The 18,169-nt window shown below is 41.8% G+C and overlaps 1 protein-coding gene and 1 long non-coding RNA gene across 2 annotated transcripts; one reads left to right on the forward strand and one right to left on the reverse strand.

The window, feature by feature from the left end:
* Positions 1–850: 850 nt before the first annotated feature.
* Positions 851–8,200, reverse strand: LOC130185438 (uncharacterized). Its single transcript, XR_008830154.1, has 2 exons — positions 8,065–8,200; positions 851–2,671 (listed from the first exon to the last, which is right to left on the reverse strand). It is a non-coding gene; the product is annotated as an uncharacterized LOC130185438 (long non-coding RNA).
* rtbdn (retbindin) lies at positions 6,767–17,891 on the forward strand. The gene is made up of 6 exons (XM_056401907.1): positions 6,767–7,043; positions 8,117–8,296; positions 8,423–8,522; positions 10,942–11,070; positions 11,915–12,011; positions 16,351–17,891. The coding sequence occupies exons 2-6, from the start codon at positions 8,137–8,139 to the stop codon at positions 16,705–16,707; spliced, it is 843 nt and encodes a 280-aa protein (XP_056257882.1). The 5' UTR covers positions 6,767–7,043; positions 8,117–8,136; the 3' UTR covers positions 16,708–17,891.
* The last annotated feature ends 278 nt before the right edge of the window (positions 17,892–18,169 follow it).

Below are 18,169 nucleotides of genomic sequence, written 5' to 3' on the forward strand. Positions count from 1 at the left end.
TTGGGTGCAGCTTCAAAGCAGCATTGGCAAAGACTCAACTGGTGTTTTTAGTCCCTCAGACAGCTGATGAAAAGACCTACCTACACAAACACACACATCTAAGCCTATTACAATGACGCAAAGAAGTACTGCAAGAGCACACAACAACATCCAAGGAAAAGCACACAGCTGCAGCTTTGAGCTCAGACTGATGCAACCTTCACTGACTTCAATTTGAGTCTTTAAAAACAGCCACGATTTGAAGAAGCACCGTATGCAGGTTTGGGATCTGAATGAATTAAAAACATGACGCAGACAGATCGGGAGGACAGGGCTGTTGCAGAGAAAGTGAAAAGCAGAGCAAGGTTTGTCTCTCTGCATTGATCTGCTCCCGCTTAAGTGTCATTTCAGAAGTGGAGTTATGGGACAAACACAACTGTTTGTCTGGACTTTCTTCTGCAATCCATCTACAGCTGCAGAGCCTGTGCTCGTAATACAAACATGAATCTGTCTGGGCGTCTGCCATGTGATATATCTTCCCAAAGGTGCACCCACACAACTCGGGCATTAAGATTCGTCTCTCGTTTGTGTCTCTTTATCCCCTCCTTAAAGTCGAAATATCAGTCTGATCATGACTCAGAGATTCTCCCTCTATATTTTTCCAGCGAGTGATTTCCTTCTTACGTGAGCAGCGGAAATGAGGTATGATAAACAACAGCCTCCATCCAGAAAGTAATAATATGGATATGAGAGAGATGATGAGGAAAAACAAAGTAGCAGCTGTGAAGTCTGTTTTCTCCTAAACCCTGAATTCACAATTTACATACGTAGATACTGGACTATAACAACAACAACAACAACAACAACAACGTTTCTTTGTTATTTCTCAACTTACCACACGTTTAATTACGAACTTTTCAGTTACAAACCTCTTCTTAATCAACAAGAATAATGTGTAAAACACTCTAAATAAAACTTTTTACATTAATTAAAGATGCTTAATAAAACTACAGATCAAATAAAATTAGTAAACAATTATAAAATGATAAACAACTAAGAAAATGGGAGGAAATCATACTGATATAATATTTTCAAACAAATATATTATGGCTTTATAATTAGAAAACGTTACACTCTAAGCATTATTTCTCTTTGCTTCTTTGAACAGTAGGTTAACATTGTAGGATTTTGATGTTCCAAAAGGAAATCGATGTTGTGTTGTGAAACCTGACAAGAAGATCCAACAATGTTTATGGACAGAATTTCAAGATTTTCATTCTCTGACAAACTGATGTACACACTGAAGAACAGGCATATCAAAAGTGACATACATTAGTGTTGTCGCTTTGCATAAAAGCATCTGCCAAATGAGAAAAATGTAGAAGTAAATATAAACGGACATTATACACACAAATCATATTTATACATTTATAGGCAGAACCAGGTCTGCCAACATCTTGTTTATGCTTTTGGCTTTGGCATTTCACGGAGGAGGATTCTGGGAAGTGGGCGTGCTTTCTTGTAATATATAAACACTTCAAATGCACATAAAGGAAGAAAATCCACAACCGTCATATGTGTTTTTGCATTTGAATGGCTGCAATAAATACACATTTAAATAGACGGAGCACAGTTGGAAATCTGGAGCACGATGCGACGACTGAGATGGAATTAGAGCCACATATAATGCATTCAATTTTAATTTATCGCCACAATATATGTTGAGTTTTTACATTTATCATGAAAAAGTGCATAAAATATAATTATTATCATTATGCACAAAAAGTTATCACATTATTCGCTCATCATTTTCATGACAGGAATTATAATATTGTCGGTTTTTATTCCATTTTTAAATTACATTACGCACATTTATAATATAATAAGTTACACATTCGGGTTCTGCGTTGAAGCAAACGCAAGGCACCCTGGGTATTTTGGTGGAGTCTGACATACTTTGGGCTGAGTTAAGCACAACTAATTTTTTATACATCACATCTTAACATGTGCTCTAAAAGAGACTGTTAAAGGTGTTAAAGCAAACTAAGGTTTGTTGTGACGGTGCGCAGGTTGACAGATGGTGGGATTTCATGTGTATTCAGGATCTTAGTCTCTGCTTGGTGCTGACCTTGGTCCTGAAATACAAGTGAGCTCAGACTGACGGACTTGTGTTTGTTCTATTATTGAGTCCTATCTGTACAGCTTGCACCGCAGACAGGAGAGCTTGTTCATTCTGGCAGACTCCCGCAGGTGTCGTTGACGCACTCTGGCACCCAGCTGAGTCTGAGGGATTTGACGTGTGCAAATGAGGCCGAGTAGATAAGGAACCATGTGTTCTGAGCTTCAACAAGAGGGACACAGTCCACCCAGAGAGGCAGAGGGAAACACTGACATTTGAATCCGTCAGCACCTCCGGGAGATAATGGAGCTGCCTGTCCGAGCTGCAGACATGGAGCCCGTCGCTCAGACGGTGGAGGCGGCAGATGCTCACTCACAGAGAAGAGGGTGGAAGTTGGTGGCGAGGAGGGGAGCCACGTCACAGTTTGTGGGGAGCACCATCATGATCTTGTCCACGTATGCTGTCACAACTTTAACCATGAACATGGGGAAAAACATCCAGGAGCGAAGATTAAGATCAAACAGCGACTAGCAGTGGAGACCTCATCCAGGATCTGGACCGAACCTCTTCTCTCTGACGACGGCACAAACAACAGAAACAGCTGAAATGAACAGAAATGCTTTGCCTCAAATTCAAATGTGTGACTTCAACTCATCTCAACTTCATGCTGCAAGGAGGTGGAAACAAATCAAGTAGTGTCAGTCAAGACTAGATGCAGTTTCACCAAGATAGTGTGATTTCAAAGTAAGTGTTCAACATCAGAAGGGGGCCCCGGACCATGAATGAACAATAATGAATGGACATGAAGACTCAGCGTGCAGTGCTGGCATGTGACCACATGGTGGAGAACTGGGACTGCTTCTCTTCTTCATGATTCCCAACAACAAATCACAGTCTCACTGAAGACTGGACGTGTCTGCCAGCTCGACAGCTAACTAATGCACCGGGACACCGATTAAACACAGCGCTTTAAACACATTAGACGGGATGGAAATCTCTTTAGAAACATCTTCAGATAGTCGACAAATAACAACTAGAATTTTAGATATCTCTCTATGTACATGTATTTGGGTGTTGTTTGTTTTTTTTTAAATCTTTGTTATAAATTTGCCTTTTAAGTTTTAATAAATGCCTGTTTGACTGTGTGACAGTGGATTAGAGATGTGTATTTCTTTTTTTAAACATAATTGTTCGAATGACTGTGAACTGACATTAAATGATTAAATATATTCTAATGTGCTGATTTCTCTTCTGATTTGTATTTATTTGCTGTCTACTAACCACCGTGCATCACGCGTCTGGACAAACAGGTAGCAGGTTTCAGAGGACGCAAAATATAATATTTGTGAGGTCAAAACATGCTACACGTGTACGCTAGCAAACAACTTTGGCACCAAACTCATATAATGAATGATTTTTGATTAGGAAAGCAGAAATCTTGAGTCATGTTGTTCCTATTTATCCAACTGCAAACCTCAGACTCTTAGTGACATTTGAAACATTTCCTCCCAGCCAAAAAACCTTAATCAGCAACCCCAACAATTTGGTATTTGACCAGTGACATTTCTGTCAAATGAAAGGTCACTGAATTTGACCTTTCTTTGAGACTAGCTTCAACACTCACAGGAGTTGTTCCTTTTACCATTAAATGTTACTAATAAATACAAACTTTACGCCTGACTGAGGAAAAAGGCAGGATCATTTTCCAAACAGGATTTAATGAGCAGAGGGGGTTTCAAATACATTTCCACCTATAAGATCATCTCAGACTCAGACATGTGGTAAACCAGTGATTCACAACCTTTTTTTGTCTCATTTGCCCTCATTATGTATTTTAACACTATTAATTAGATAGAAGTGGGTATTTACATTCAGTTGACCTGTCAGTATTTAGGTTGGTTTGATCAGGTTTGCCTTGTACAACTTGGTGTGACAGAAACTGGACATTTCAACCATTTATCCGTTACGTTTAGCTACTTCAAGCCTTATGTTTAGCTACAATTATCTCAACTTGCTAACTAGTTTTCACACACTTAGGTTGTTGGGAAGTTTACTTATTTATTTACTTGTTTATTTGATAGGAACAACGCATTTTAATGAACATCAGCGCAAAATACACAATGTAAACATGTCGGATTGTAGTTAAAAAGCTAATTTAGCGGCTGTAGTCGCTACAAGCACAAGTAACAATACACACAGAGAAATATTAAACACACAAATAAAAAGACAAACACATTTTGCAGCACACTGAGTTAAATCACAGATCGGGTTTTGACTTCAGCTAATGTTTGAGACACTCCCTTATTGCAAGTGGTTAACCATTCCTATGTTTACTGACGGCACAGTTTGTCCAACCGTGGTTTTTTTACTTTTGATGGTGACACAAAATCAAAAACAAAGTGATAAGATAAGATAAGATAAGATAAGATAAGATAAGATAAGATAAGATAAGATAAGGGCATCCAGAGAACAACTGACAGCTTTTTATTTACTGTTATAGATTTAGATGACTTATATATATTTTGATTTGTTGTCATGGAGACAGGAACAGAGAAAGAAAAGCAAAAAAACACATATATATCTATATTAAATAGATAAGATGTTGTCAATACGTGGTATTTGTTTATTTATTTTCCTCTCTTTCCCACCAGGCAGAAAAGGAGTACTTAGATGGGAGGTTGCTGGGGATTGGGGGCATCCATTGGTGGGAGAACTGTGTGGTAATGGAGTTTGGTTTATTTGTTATTGTAAATTTATGTGTTGATCAAATCAGCATCAAAGAGCTTTGTAATCCTGCACGACTTTCTGTGTGCGAGTACTCCTGGTTGGGATTCACCGCAGCACACAGGCGCGTTCTCACACAGGTTCTCAGCTTTTCACCTTCTATTTCCAAACTTCATGCGGATGCAAACGCTAAGCGTTAAAGTGTCTGCCGTCCCGGAGAAATAGGTCAGTGGCACAAATCAAAGAAACTCTAAATGGCGGAAATGAATGTTTGTCAGTTAGTGAGTCGACACAAGGATGGGCGACGGTGTTTGCCAGCTGAGGGCCGGCCTAGGGCTCAAATGCAGGCAGTGACCCAACCCGGTTAAATGAGAACGACAACAAGGGTACACAGAGAGCAGTGATGGCCCGCTTTGTCCTCCCTCTCTCTGTTCCCTGAATAGCTCTTGCACAAAGGATATCGTTATTCCTCCTCTAATTACCAGATGGAGAGCTGTTTGTCTGCCTCTCGCTCCTCTGCTCTCACCCCCAGAAATAAAGTGCTCTGTGGTGACGACCCTCGGAGGTTATGAAACAGTCTGGTGGACAACAGGGCCTGAGCGAGCCCTCGTTTTCCTCCTGCAGCTCATACAGTATGAATCTGAGCTGCTTCTCAGCCGGGACCATTTCATCTGCACTCAATCTGCGTGTTTGTTTGATGGCCAATCTGTCTGGTCCCTTCCTGTCCCTGCACGCTTTTGTTGCCAGAACCAATCATGTCTAAGGCATGTCACCAATTTCACAGTCTTGGTTTTAGGCGGACGTATCTAGGCCACAAGACACTCTCCATCTGCTCCTCTGCGGCCAAAAGCCTTGCGAGGGCACTTGGAGAGGGAGAGAGAGAGAGAGAGAGAGACAGAGAGAGAGAGAGAGAGAGAGAGAGAGAGAGAGAGAGAGAGAGAGAGAGAGAGAGAGAGAGAGAGAGATGCACCAAGCCAGGGATTAGCTTGGTACAGCAGGTCCAAGGGGAGGTGAGATTAAAAGCCATGAGTAATAATACACACATGGTGGAAAAACACACTAGCCGGTCACACTCTTACGTTCATACAACCCCTTTCAGACCGTGTGCTTCACAGCTGTCGGCAAACAAATGCGATTCTTTAAAATATTTGCCACCAAATGAGAAGAACTAATAACACGCTTTCAGGGGATTACACTTTTTTTTCCCCGGTAGCAGTGCTGGCAAGATTACAGCTCCCAGTGTGCACACAGATGACCCACATGCATCTATTGACACAGGTGGCAAAAAAAATAAATAAAAACCTGCATCCCGAAAAAACAGTCTGACCTGAGCTCTTTGTCTTTATGAAAACAGGAAGAGGGGTTTTGCAAGGCGCAGCAGCTTTGCCGGTGAGTTTGCGGTGTTTTGTTCCACAGAGATGTGCGTTCCCTGTCCTCAGCATATCATACAGTATTAAATCTCAGCTACACCCTCCTCTAACCCTGTCATCTGGAAAAAGCCCTGACCTCAGTGTGTGTGTGTGTGTGTGTGTGTGTGTGAGTGTGAATGTGTGTGTGTGGGGACAGAGAGAGCTGGGGGAGGACAGGTGTGACTCAGCACCACCTGTGAATGATCCTCTACAAATCAAGGGCAACACATCGCTTATGAAGATTTTGCCTTTAAATCAGGTTGAGAGATGTTTTCATTTTTTCAGTGTTTCCACCAACAGCATTACTTGGACGATGGAGGGAAGGCTGTCAACAAGGAGGATTTGGTAAACATCTCATTGGGAGATTAACAAGGAGGGAGCCCGGTCTTCTCTGTGTGTGTGCGTGCGAGAGAGAGAGAGAGAGAGAGAGAGAGAGAGAGAGAGAGAGAGAGAGGGAGGGAGGGAGGGAGGACTTCCCAGCATGGGGCAGAGAGGAGGGGTGAGTTGCCTGGTGGAAAAGGACTGAAATGTCCTTCATATAAACCGGTGACAAAGTGGCGAGCAGCGGCCCCCGGGCAGCAGAGATCACAGCCAGCAAAGAGAGAGAGAGAGAGAGAGAGAGAGAGAGAGAGAGAGAGAGAGAGAGAGAGAGAGAGAGAGAGAGAGAGAGGAGGAGACCGGAGCTCCGAGCAGCACCGCCGCCACAGCCGCTGGATCCACAGCAGCAGCACACCGGGGGAGAAACACAGGGAAACACAACAGAGGAAACTCATCCGGACGGAGCATCTTTCACTTCTTCACCCCGCCGACAGGTAACACACACATACACACGCACACACACACTTACACACACACACACGCACACACACATGCGCGCGGAGGGACAATCCGAACTGTTTCTGCACGCAGACGAAGCTGCACCTGATTCGACAGGTCGTCGTGAGTAAATCTGACAAGAATGTGACATCAACAAAATTCCAGGTTAATGTGAAGCTGCTCCGGTAACAACACTGTGCCACGAGGATCAGCGTGAAGTGGCCACAGGTCACCGTGAAGTCAGATTATTGTGGGAGGTTGATTTTAACAACTGCGTGATTTTTACCTGTTGAAGTTGCATTTTATGTTTTTAATATGTTGTAGATTATTAAGATTACTGTCGGATCCTCACTTTTAATATGTTTTTACACCCTACAGCCTAAAACTGGTTGTTGGTATTTATTTTATTTTCAAATTTAATAGTTTTATTGGTGGAAAATTGCTGAAAAAAACTGCATAAATGACTGAAACTCGTCTGTTTCACTGATTATAGATTAGTGAGCTTGTGGTTATCGTTAAAACTGGAAGTGAGAATAAACCAAATGCGCTAAAGTTTTACCTAAATCTCTTATTGTATAAGATCACCGCCTCATCGGAGCTGCCCGAGGGCCACGCGGCCGCATGTCCAACAGATTTGTTTTAATTCGTGTTATGTAGGCTACACATCGGCCAGCCGCTTGTCAGATTACACAACTACGCATGTCATCCATCTCAGCACGGTGTCTCAGTCTCACCTAATTAGGCTCACCCTGTCTACTAGGTCACCACACGCAGCGCGCGCGCGCCCGGAGCTCAACAGCCTGCTCTGGGTGTCTCTCTCTCTCTCTCTCTCTCTCTCTCAATCTGTGCAACTCCCTGCATCATGACTGTAACTGGGAGGCGCGAAGGCAACTTTGATTGTGGCTTTTAAATCTGAGGTGTTTGATTTTGTGTAAGGTCGGGGGGGGGGGTAATTTATATTTATTATATTAATTATGTATTAGGTTGTGTGTGTGTGTGTGTGTGTGTGTGTGTTACCTTGTCTGGTGCTGTGTCTGCCGCTGTCCAATGTGCTGAACTCTTTTCCCAGACCTGTTTGTGGCTGTAGAGATGGATGTCACCTCTCGACCTCTCCTATTGGTTTGCGCATATATTGCGGCTGCGCTGATTGGTGGAGCCCGCTCGGAGGGGATGTGTCTTCAAGACGGCAAGCACAAGGCCACGCCCAGCCCGGAGCCACACCTGAGGGACTGCGCCCTGTACGCTGACAGTGAGTGACCGTGTGTTTATCCCGGGAACACAGCGTGTTCACTGGTGTGATGACAAGTCGTGATGAAAATATCAAAACTGTGTCTCCTGACTGACAGCTGGCTGAAAGGGTTTCCTGTCTCCACAGATAGCTGCTGCACAGAAGAAGGCATCCAGGACATCTCCCATGTTCCCTCTGCCAGCAATAAGAATGAACCCTGGGACAAATGTGGGCCCCTGAGCTCCGAGTAAGTCCCACACAGTAGATATCTGACTTTGGATTTCACCTTAATGTAGCTATGATAAATAGTTTTATATAGTTTTATATTTAAAAAAAAATAAAGATCACATATTGCAACCCAGAAATGTAATATATAATTTATATATCCCTGTAAAAGAATATATTTTTTATCATATATATACATCCTCTGGATATATGAAGCTATAAGTTTGTAACATATATGAAATATTCAAAGTAACATTTGCATTATACATTTATATGATGAATTTTTATATGGTAACATGTTGCAGCCATATAGTCCTCTGTTAACAATACGGTAGCCTATATATTTAATTTATATATGCAAGTTTATTAAAACAACATACATCTATAAAAGAAAGGAATGTATATGATTATATACGTTTTTGTTATTAATTTCTCATAAATTTTAAACATGTCTGTCTTCACATTCTGGGGAAGTGTTCTCTGTCACTCCAGGAAATAGACGACACCACGATCGGTTGTTACTGATGGATTTATCCGTCTTCTTTACTTCAAACGGCGCCATCATCACCGTCGAACTAATTACACACGTAATATTGTACTAAACAAACACACACACTCATGTCACAACAAACTACAGAAACGTAAAATACAAACATACACGACGACACGTAGAAAAGTAAATAAACATACCTGACTGGCTGCACGTGACCAAGAGGGAATGAATGGACCAAAAGTAAATCTTAAAAACGGGTAAATGCTCCACTTTTTTTTTTTTAACTACTTAAACTTTAACGGAGTACAAAAACTTATATTCTTTCAACTTCTTGTGTTTTTTGTTAAGGAAAATGTTACAAATATAAAGTGCCCCCGTGAAACACAGGTGCAAACTTAGTTCCTACGTCCTGGATGTAGCCAATACAAATAAAAGAAAGTATATCATAAAATAAATCACATAAATAATGTGTGCAAATAAAACCATTTAAAATATTTTTATGGCAGTTTAAGTCTCTACTGTATATAATATCAACATATACTGACAGACTTTTGATGGATACATATTTATATTCATAACATATGTCTATACATATACATAACCTACATAAACATATATATTTGCATGAGGTAGACATATATGTCAATATATATAACTTTCTAATAGTTTTTATATATAACTTTTAGATAAATGCTCTAATTTTATGTACAAATATTTCATATATGTCATTTGCATATACAGTGAAAAGGGGTCTTTTAGCTCATTGTTTTGGTTTTACGCTCGTAGATTTCTCGTTTCGTTTCACTCTGATTGCTCTTGTAGCATTAGTGTAGAAACTCTAAAAACCCACCACCCTACCTGCCTAGAAACAACCTCCAGATAAACCAAGTTAGTGATTAAATGGTGAACACGTGGAGCATTTAGCTGCTAAAGGTCCAGATAGTTGCCAAGTTGGTAGCGACCAAAATCAAAGCTAAAACTAGAGTGAATTACGGTTAGGGTGGGCAGAAAAATTACTTATGGTGCTAATGTTGCTCTGTATATGCTAAGTGTGTAAACAGGAAGCTGCTTTGTTTTTACTGCCCCCAAGTGGCCAAAAAATCTGTTATTCCTGGTTTAAGTTGGTTCAGTCCTGGGACTTTTCCTCTCAATTGTATGATAATGTTGCACAGTTTAGTCTGTATATGTTTGTTCCACTAATAATAATAATAATAATAATAATAACAAAATTTGTACAGCACCTTTCATACAAGAAATGTAGCACAAAGTGCTTTACAACAAAGAAATGACATCCACCAAGTGCTTCACATGAAAATACATTAAATGAACATGTTAAAAGCATTGATGAAAAACATTAATGTTAAATGAGATAAAATAAGAAATAAAACAAGACATTTAAAAGAACTCCTGAGCAGTGGATAAATGTGGAACAAAGTGCTAGTCAACGGTTAAGAAAGCAGAAGAAATAAGTTTTAATGAAGCTTTAACTCAAAATAGAAAATGATCTTGAGATCTTATGTGGGTTCGTGGTACGAGCAATGCAATATGCCAGTAGGTCAATGGGTCCGATGAAGACACTTACCATTATTCAACCAGATAAGTCTTAATTAAAGAACCCTGTGCGCTGGGAAAAGTCACCTTGGTGGTAAAATTATGGGGAAGCTGGAAGAAAAACAGAGACAAGACGAAAGGACTACTGGAAGACAAACACAAAACAGGAAGAGACAGTAAAGTTACACAAGCTGGACAGACACACTAAAGGGATTAGAGACATTAAACAGCATGAAAATGCCAGTATGAACTTCTGTGTTACCTCATTGTCACTTTTATGAGCAGCCATGTTGACTATGATGAGACGGCCCTCCCAGGGTCAATAGAGGTTTAAATGAAAATGTCACTAAACATCATGTTATGTTATAGTGCTAACTGCTGCCCTCTCTCTCCTCAGGTGTGAAGGTTTCCTGAAGCGCGTGTCATGTTTTTACCGCTGCTCCCCCGATGCCGCTCGATGGCCTCACCCCCATCGCCGCTCGTACATCCAGGCTGTGCCGCTCTGCCACAGCTTCTGTCGTGATTGGTGAGGCTGCCAGACACATTGCCAAGCAAGCCTAAATCAAAATCGGTATCTGTCCCCCTTCACCTATAAGACTGTCAAGAGACAGATTACCAGCCTTTGTAGCAGCAGCACACAGCGCTAGTCATACTGAGATAGAGTGTCCAATACACAGCACAAAACTGTATGACACAGATAAGATCGGGGCTGCATGTATCACAGTCTTTTCTTATATATGTTACCGTTTCTCGCGTGCAAGGGTTCGTAGACGCCCGGGGGAGTTCCCACCAATGAGAAACCGACTCATTTTATGTCTGTGTTGTTATAAAGATTGCTAGAGATGGCTGTACGACACATATGGACATAGCGATCTTCACATCCCTGAGACAGCGTGTTCGTACTAGCGCTGGTTGCTGTCATGAAAATATATTTAAATGACCAAATATGCTGAAATGTAATTAAATATAATGTTTTACAACGGGGTGTGTATATTCCAATGAATAGCTCCACATTTTGGGTACAAAATACACAAATAAATACATAAACGGTATATACTGTTAGCAGCTAGTTAGCTTAGCATACAGAGTGGAACCAGGGGGAAACAGCTAACCTGGTGCATATTTGTCCACAGGCAACAAAATCATCCAACCAGCTCACTGACTAACATGTTACGTCTCACCTGTTTAAAAGCTACTAAAATCAAAGTGTAAGAATCAGTCATTGTGTCTGACAACAAGTTTCCAGGATGTTACTGTTCCTGCAGCCAGATTAGCCATTTCCCATTGTTTTAATGCTAAGCTAACAGCTGCTGGTTGTAACTTCCTGTGTATTTATTAAATTAAATGAGTGTTACATTACTTTGCTTCAGGTTTGACGCCTGCAGGATGGACTTGACGTGTGCTCGTAACTGGGCCAGAGACCCCAGAGGACAGAACTGCACTGGAGCCTGTGTCCAGTACCAGCAGGTAGGCCGTGATCGGGCTCGTCTGTGATTGGATGTTTATATAACCTCGGGACCTTGTGGGGGTTTTTTTTTTTGTTAACTTGTTTGTACCTCTGACTTCTCCTCTACAGCCAGTTTGAGGTTCACATTTCATTTTCAGCTGCTTTAGCATTAGCAACAATGTGAAAGAGGTGCGTTATGTGAACAGAGTACAGTCACACCTTAGCTACGATGGCGGAGGTGTCAGGGCTTTTGAATCCCATTGACCGACGTCATCACTTGAGGTCGAGACACTGAGCGTGCAGCGGTAGAGTCTGTGTGTCGGCGGCCGGTAAGCGAAGGGGTTAACGGTGCAGGGGCTGAAGCATGAAAAGGTTTTGGTCCTGCTTCGGTGGGCAGGGGCCAGCTGGGTGATTTAAAAAGAGACAGAGTGACCGAGGGGCTGATGTGCAGCTGAGGCCAACAGCAAACTGACTGTCACACACCACACGCCACGACGCCGTCTGTCTGTCTGTCTGTCTGTCTGTCTGTCTGTCTGATTCCCCCTTCCTCTCCTTTCCCCTCTCTCTCTCTCTCTCCCTCTCTCTCTCTCTCTCTCTCTCACACACACACCTAGGCAGAGCAAGACACACACCAACAAATGAACACACACAACTCCAGACACCAGACCTATTAAAGCTGTCTGGTGGATATTAGGTGATTACTAGAAATGACAGATTTGCAGTAAGAGAGAAAATGAAACGAGACAATATCTGAGTGCTGAAGTGTGTGTGTGTGTGTGTGTGTGTCTCTGTGCTTGTGTATGTGTGTGCTTATTCTGGCCCATTTTCATGTAGGACGCCACTAATGGCACAAAATAGGCTCCAATAAATTTAAGTAGCTCTCAAACAGAGTGTTTTAAGCAGCTCCTGAATACAAAGGAATGAGTCACAGCACACAGACGACAAACAACTGTCGGCCTCTCACAACATTTTTGGAGGTCACAGCAATAAAGCTTCATTTTGTTTTCCTTTCAGCCAGCAGAGATGGGAGATTTCACAGCGCTTAAGTCCACCTCAGGGCTGAGACGGGAAAAACTACAAACATACACAGACAGCGGCTATCTAATACTTCCAAGAGATTTAATACAAAGTTTCACAACCATTTAAAAAAAAACAAAAAAATCCTCATCATGCAACCTTTTCAGGATCCTCAGCGGTGTTTCTGCCAGCTCCTGAAAAGTTCAGCTGATAGACAGAAACAAGTGTAAGTGTGTGTGTGTGTGTGTGTGTGTGTGTGTGTGTGTGTGGAATAAATATACAATGATGCAGACTGGATTTGTAAATGCTGACTGCAGTAGATATTGATTTGCATAGAAACAAGCTAATACATTTAAAGGCACACACACACACACACACACACACACACACACACACACACACACACACACACACACACATCCGCCGCATGCAAAAATCCCTCTGGCACTCTGTCTCACTCTCCCTTTATACTCATTGGTAACATTATTTGCCAGCCAAGGTCTGATTTATCTCAGCATTCAACACCGTCTCTGCTCCTGCTTTTGTGGGAATGAGGTTACATCTGCAAAGAGCGGCCGTGTCTGTGCCGGACGCCGGCGCCAAAAACACGTATAGAGCGGCATTTGTGGATCAGATGTTAGTAAATTAATGAGCAGAGGAAGATGAAAATGGTCACACGAAGCTGCAGTAACTACCAGTAGTTAAAGGAAAAGAAATGGTTAACAAATTAGCATTTACTTTTCATTTAGAAGTAAATTACACTTTTACATATGCTAAGCTACATATCTAAATCCACATACCCAACACCTACTTTGTAATTACCCTGAAAAGAAAAGGGGGGCCAGGGAAAAGACGATTGTGTTACAGCCCACATACCCTGCAACCACAGTATAGTTCCTATGAGATGGGGTAAACAACAGACCGCTTTATTTAACAGCCTGCGTAAAAACCTACATTTCTATGGCTTTGTCCTGACCAGCTCACCAGTTCACTACCGCTCCAAAATAAAGCTCATTACCTCGGCTGAAACTCCTCATGCATGCTTTTACTAAAAAATTATTTAAAACAAAATAGAAAAAATGACCTTTAATTGTCATTTGTTGAATTTATAAACAGCTTGCCACAGCATTGTTTATGCAGTAAGTTGTTAAGTTAATAAAGTGAGTTGAATGAAATCAGTTTTGATCGTCATACATGTAACTTTTCTACAGCTGCAGTGACAGAAGCACTTCATATATTTCCAGCTTCAGCCGAATGTTTCCCTCCCAGAAATTATTCTGTACAATGTGGTAATTATAACGATTTATTCCCCCTTTCAGCCCCTTAAACACAAAGTTGTTTCCCCTTTATCTCCCTTTTATCTCTTGTCCTCTGCCCTTGTACTCACATATTTGTCCTTGTATAGATTCCTGCTAAAGATTTCAGCCCATTTATACACAACTGTAACCTGAAGCGTTATCTGTCGAAGAATCAGCTTGTTTAAGATGATCATAAAGTCCGGTGAACGCTCAATAGATCAGAAGATCGTTGTGATTGCTGTATTCAAACGTAAATATATATATAATATTCTCAAATCAGGATCATTTTCATCTTGTCACATAAAAACCATTTTCCTAATTCTGATCTTGACCCCCCGGCCAAGAGAATCGTTGCAACAGATAAGCGCCAAAAGAAAGAATTGATCCTTCCTTTTCTCTTCTCTGCCTCCATTTTCACACCAGGTGTAGTGTCGTGTTACACGGACAGAGGAGGGCGGATTAAATGAGATAAGGATGGGAAGGACAGGCTACTGCCCCGGGAAATTTCTGTATCTCACTTATTCGATCACACCATGTCGTCTAAAGCCACTTGTGCTTGTACTGAATTAGCTTTGGCAGCAAACCATGTCCACCGGGGGAAGGGCACGAATGTTTGTGTGTCTGTGTGTGTCTGTGTGTGTGTGTGTGTGTGTGTCTGTGTGTGTGTGTGTGTATTATGGGGTCGTTGCGATAAGACCTAAGCGTCAGACAGAGAGCATATGTAGTGAAGAGGAATAGCAGTCATCCTTTTGTGTCCTCCGAACACGGTAAATATATTACAGCTTTTTCTTCTGCGCACACCCTGTGTGACTCAGTCTTAATCCCCCAGCAGACAGGAGGATGAAAGGAAGCAGACGTCGAGGTGTGTGTGGGGGGGGTGTGCAACACAGAAACAGGGAGAGTAAGAGAGATATACAAACAGCAAGTGCAGCAATACACAAGAGAGGAGGGGGGAGAAATGCAGCGGGGAGATAAAGTGGAAGTTAGGTAGGGGACAGAATGAGCTACAGTAGGAGACAGAGCTGGTGACTTGGCAGCACTTCTTAATGACTGGTTATGAGGCAGTCACTGGAGAGAGACTGGGAGCTTAGACACAGAAAAACACAGTGTGTCACTGAAACTCCACTAATTAGCATTCTCAGCTATTTCTGAGCACGCAGGCCTACGCCATGTACAGTTAAACAGCTTAAATGTTGAATTGTGATTTGTTTTTTTTTTTTGCACTGTAAAGCAGTATCCCCTCCTAATCCGCACATGTGTCTTATTAGAGAGGAGTATAATTTTTCATGCTCCAGAAGCCATAAAGCTAATGTCAGCAGTAATTGGAGTTTTTCCTCAAAGTATAACTGTATAAAGACGGGGCGTCGTAATGAATTTCCTGTCAGATAGCAACACAAAAGGTGCTGGGAGTGACCTTTCCGATTAGTTTAGATCTGTCCGTCTGCTCTGTGAAGCTTGACAGAAACGTCGTTCCACCGTAAAGACGGCGCAGTGATGAAATCTTTCAGATACCACAGAGTGAGCTTTTCAAGGTCATATCTTCTAATTTGTTCTCAAGGTTAGCGGAGACGGGGTGAGGCGAGCGAGGGAGGGGAGGCGGACAAAAGCCTCTTGCCGGAGCAGCTGCAGGAGAGGGTGTTTTTCAAGGCCGGTGCTGCCCTGAAAGGCCAAAATCACTTATTTCAATAGATGTTCAAGAGCAAAGAAAGGCCGCACGTTATGAATGTGGCAAATATTGTGCTTTTGTACAAAATAGGAAACTCTATATTTGATCAGCCTTTACCATCCTGAGACCCTTTTTTAGCCGTTGTAATTAGCACTGGTGTGAAGTAACTGACTGCAGGTTCAGCTACATGTTTGTATTCACTGCCTCCACATAAGTAAAGAAACTGTGAACTTGTTTCACCACAGGTTAGTTCCCAGGATGTCAGACAAGGTGTTTTCAAACAGAGAATATCTCTTCATCTGCCTAAAGACATTTTGTGTGTGTGTGTGTGTGTGTGTGTGTGTGTGTGTGTGGTTGTGTGTGTGTGTGTGTATGCAGATGTACCAGCACGGCAGGGATCTCTGCGAGAGCCTGTGGGGCGATGCTTTCATGACGGTGGAGGATGAGCCTGAGGATGTGGGAGAGGCCGGAGAGATCGGGGTGGAGGGGGACGGCAGTCGCCCCTGCGGCTGCCTGACCCTGAGCCCATCCGACAAGGACGTGATCGCCGCCCTCAGGGCCCAACAGGACGACCCGGAGGAGCTGGACACCACCAAGACGGGCCTGCCTCAGTACCGGGCCCCTTGCCAGACCAAGCTGCCACTGCAGGCCAGGAGCAGCAGGAAGGGGAACTCCGTGCTGCGTAAACGCTCGGTCATGGTAGACGACGGGGAGGGGAGCGGCAGCGGCTTGTAGAGAGGAGTGATAGATGACAATGAATTTAGAGTTAATTGTCTAGATCCTAATATACAAAATCTATCTCTTGAAATGGAGTTGTAACCTTGCTCCTCTAATTAACCTTACCACACAAACCTAAGCTCTCATTATCATCATCATTACATTTCAGATATAATCTGTATGGTTTTAAGTAGTACTATATCTGGCATAAGATAGACAGACAAGCTTGAAACACTTCCTGATCAATTATTTGATTGAAAACCCGAAACAGCCAGGATTTCAAAAAGAATAGTTACTTTAAAGAAAAGTATTTAAGGGCAAAATCCTCAATTCTGCAAGGGCTCTCACTTCAATAATAAGACTTCCTTCCTAATATTGATATTGCATAATGGTTGCACAAATGTTTTATTGCTAGCTAACAAGGTGATTTCTTTTTCTTTTTTTTTACCAGGTCAGGTATCTTATTTGTTTTGAATAGCTCAGTAAAACACATCACTCAACATTAAGATACGAGGTGTGTGAAGTCTTGTACATGGGAAATGTAAAGTGCTACAGATTTAGCTGCATGAGTCAGATCATGTCGTCATTAACCAGAGGACCGTCCGCGACAGTACTACAAACATAACGTACCTGCACCAGTACTTCACCGCCCTGCTTCTTCTTTTCAATCATCTAGGTGACTTTAATCCGTGCGTTAGTCATTTGTCACGTGCAGATCTTACTGTTGTGATGCCGTACCGTGCAGTCTGCATGTCATTAAGGTGTATGATGGTGGAGAAAGTCACGCAGAGTCGTGATAATAATGAATGTAACTTAGATTTATCTAACAGGGACTACTGGCCTGAACGTGAGGGATCTGGCGTGATAATGACAATGGAGATTTATGCTTAATACCTGAGGGGAGTTTTAATATTCAGAAACAAAATCTGCTCACTAGAGTTAAATCCACAGAGGCTGTATTCAGACTAGATAAGGTTGCTCTGGTAGTTTGATCACACATCATCAATGTACTGTGGATGTTTCTTTTATAATAATCACGTCATGTATTTCTAGAGTGAGGCACTGTTACATGTAAATGTTTTGTAAAAAAAAAAAGAAAAAAAAAGGGAAACTGATTTGTCTGGTTAATGGTCAGCTTGCTGAAATGGGTGTTCCTGTGCTTTTCTTTACATTCTCAATAAAGACAACATTTCTAAATGTCATCCCGAGTCTGTCACAGTTCTTCAGACAATATTCACAGCCCTGTCAAGTACTTCCTCATTTAAATGGATTATAAACTGGATATGATTTAACACCTAATTATATAAAATATTGTCCATACAATCAAATTGTTTATGTTTAGTTGGTCAAAGTTTTCATTCTTGCTGTTACCTGCAGTGGCACAAGCTTAATGTTTAACTGTTTTTTTTTTAGCATTTTCATATGTACATGTGATAAGCTTATAACAGAAGAACTTTAAGGTCAAAATGCATTTATGAGA

The sequence above is a fragment of the Seriola aureovittata genome, chromosome 17 (assembly GCF_021018895.1).
Source record: "Seriola aureovittata isolate HTS-2021-v1 ecotype China chromosome 17, ASM2101889v1, whole genome shotgun sequence".
Lineage (NCBI taxonomy): Eukaryota > Metazoa > Chordata > Actinopteri > Carangiformes > Carangidae > Seriola > Seriola aureovittata.

Coding starts and splice junctions, on each gene's coding strand:
- rtbdn (XM_056401907.1), top strand. CDS start 8,137: ATGGATGTCACCTCTCGACCTCTCCTATTGGTTTGCGCATATATTGCG. Junction 8,297..8,422: donor CTGCGCCCTGTACGCTGACA/GTGAGTGACCGT, acceptor CTGTCTCCACAG/ATAGCTGCTGCACAGAAGAA. Junction 12,012..16,350: donor CCTGTGTCCAGTACCAGCAG/GTAGGCCGTGAT, acceptor GTGTGTATGCAG/ATGTACCAGCACGGCAGGGA.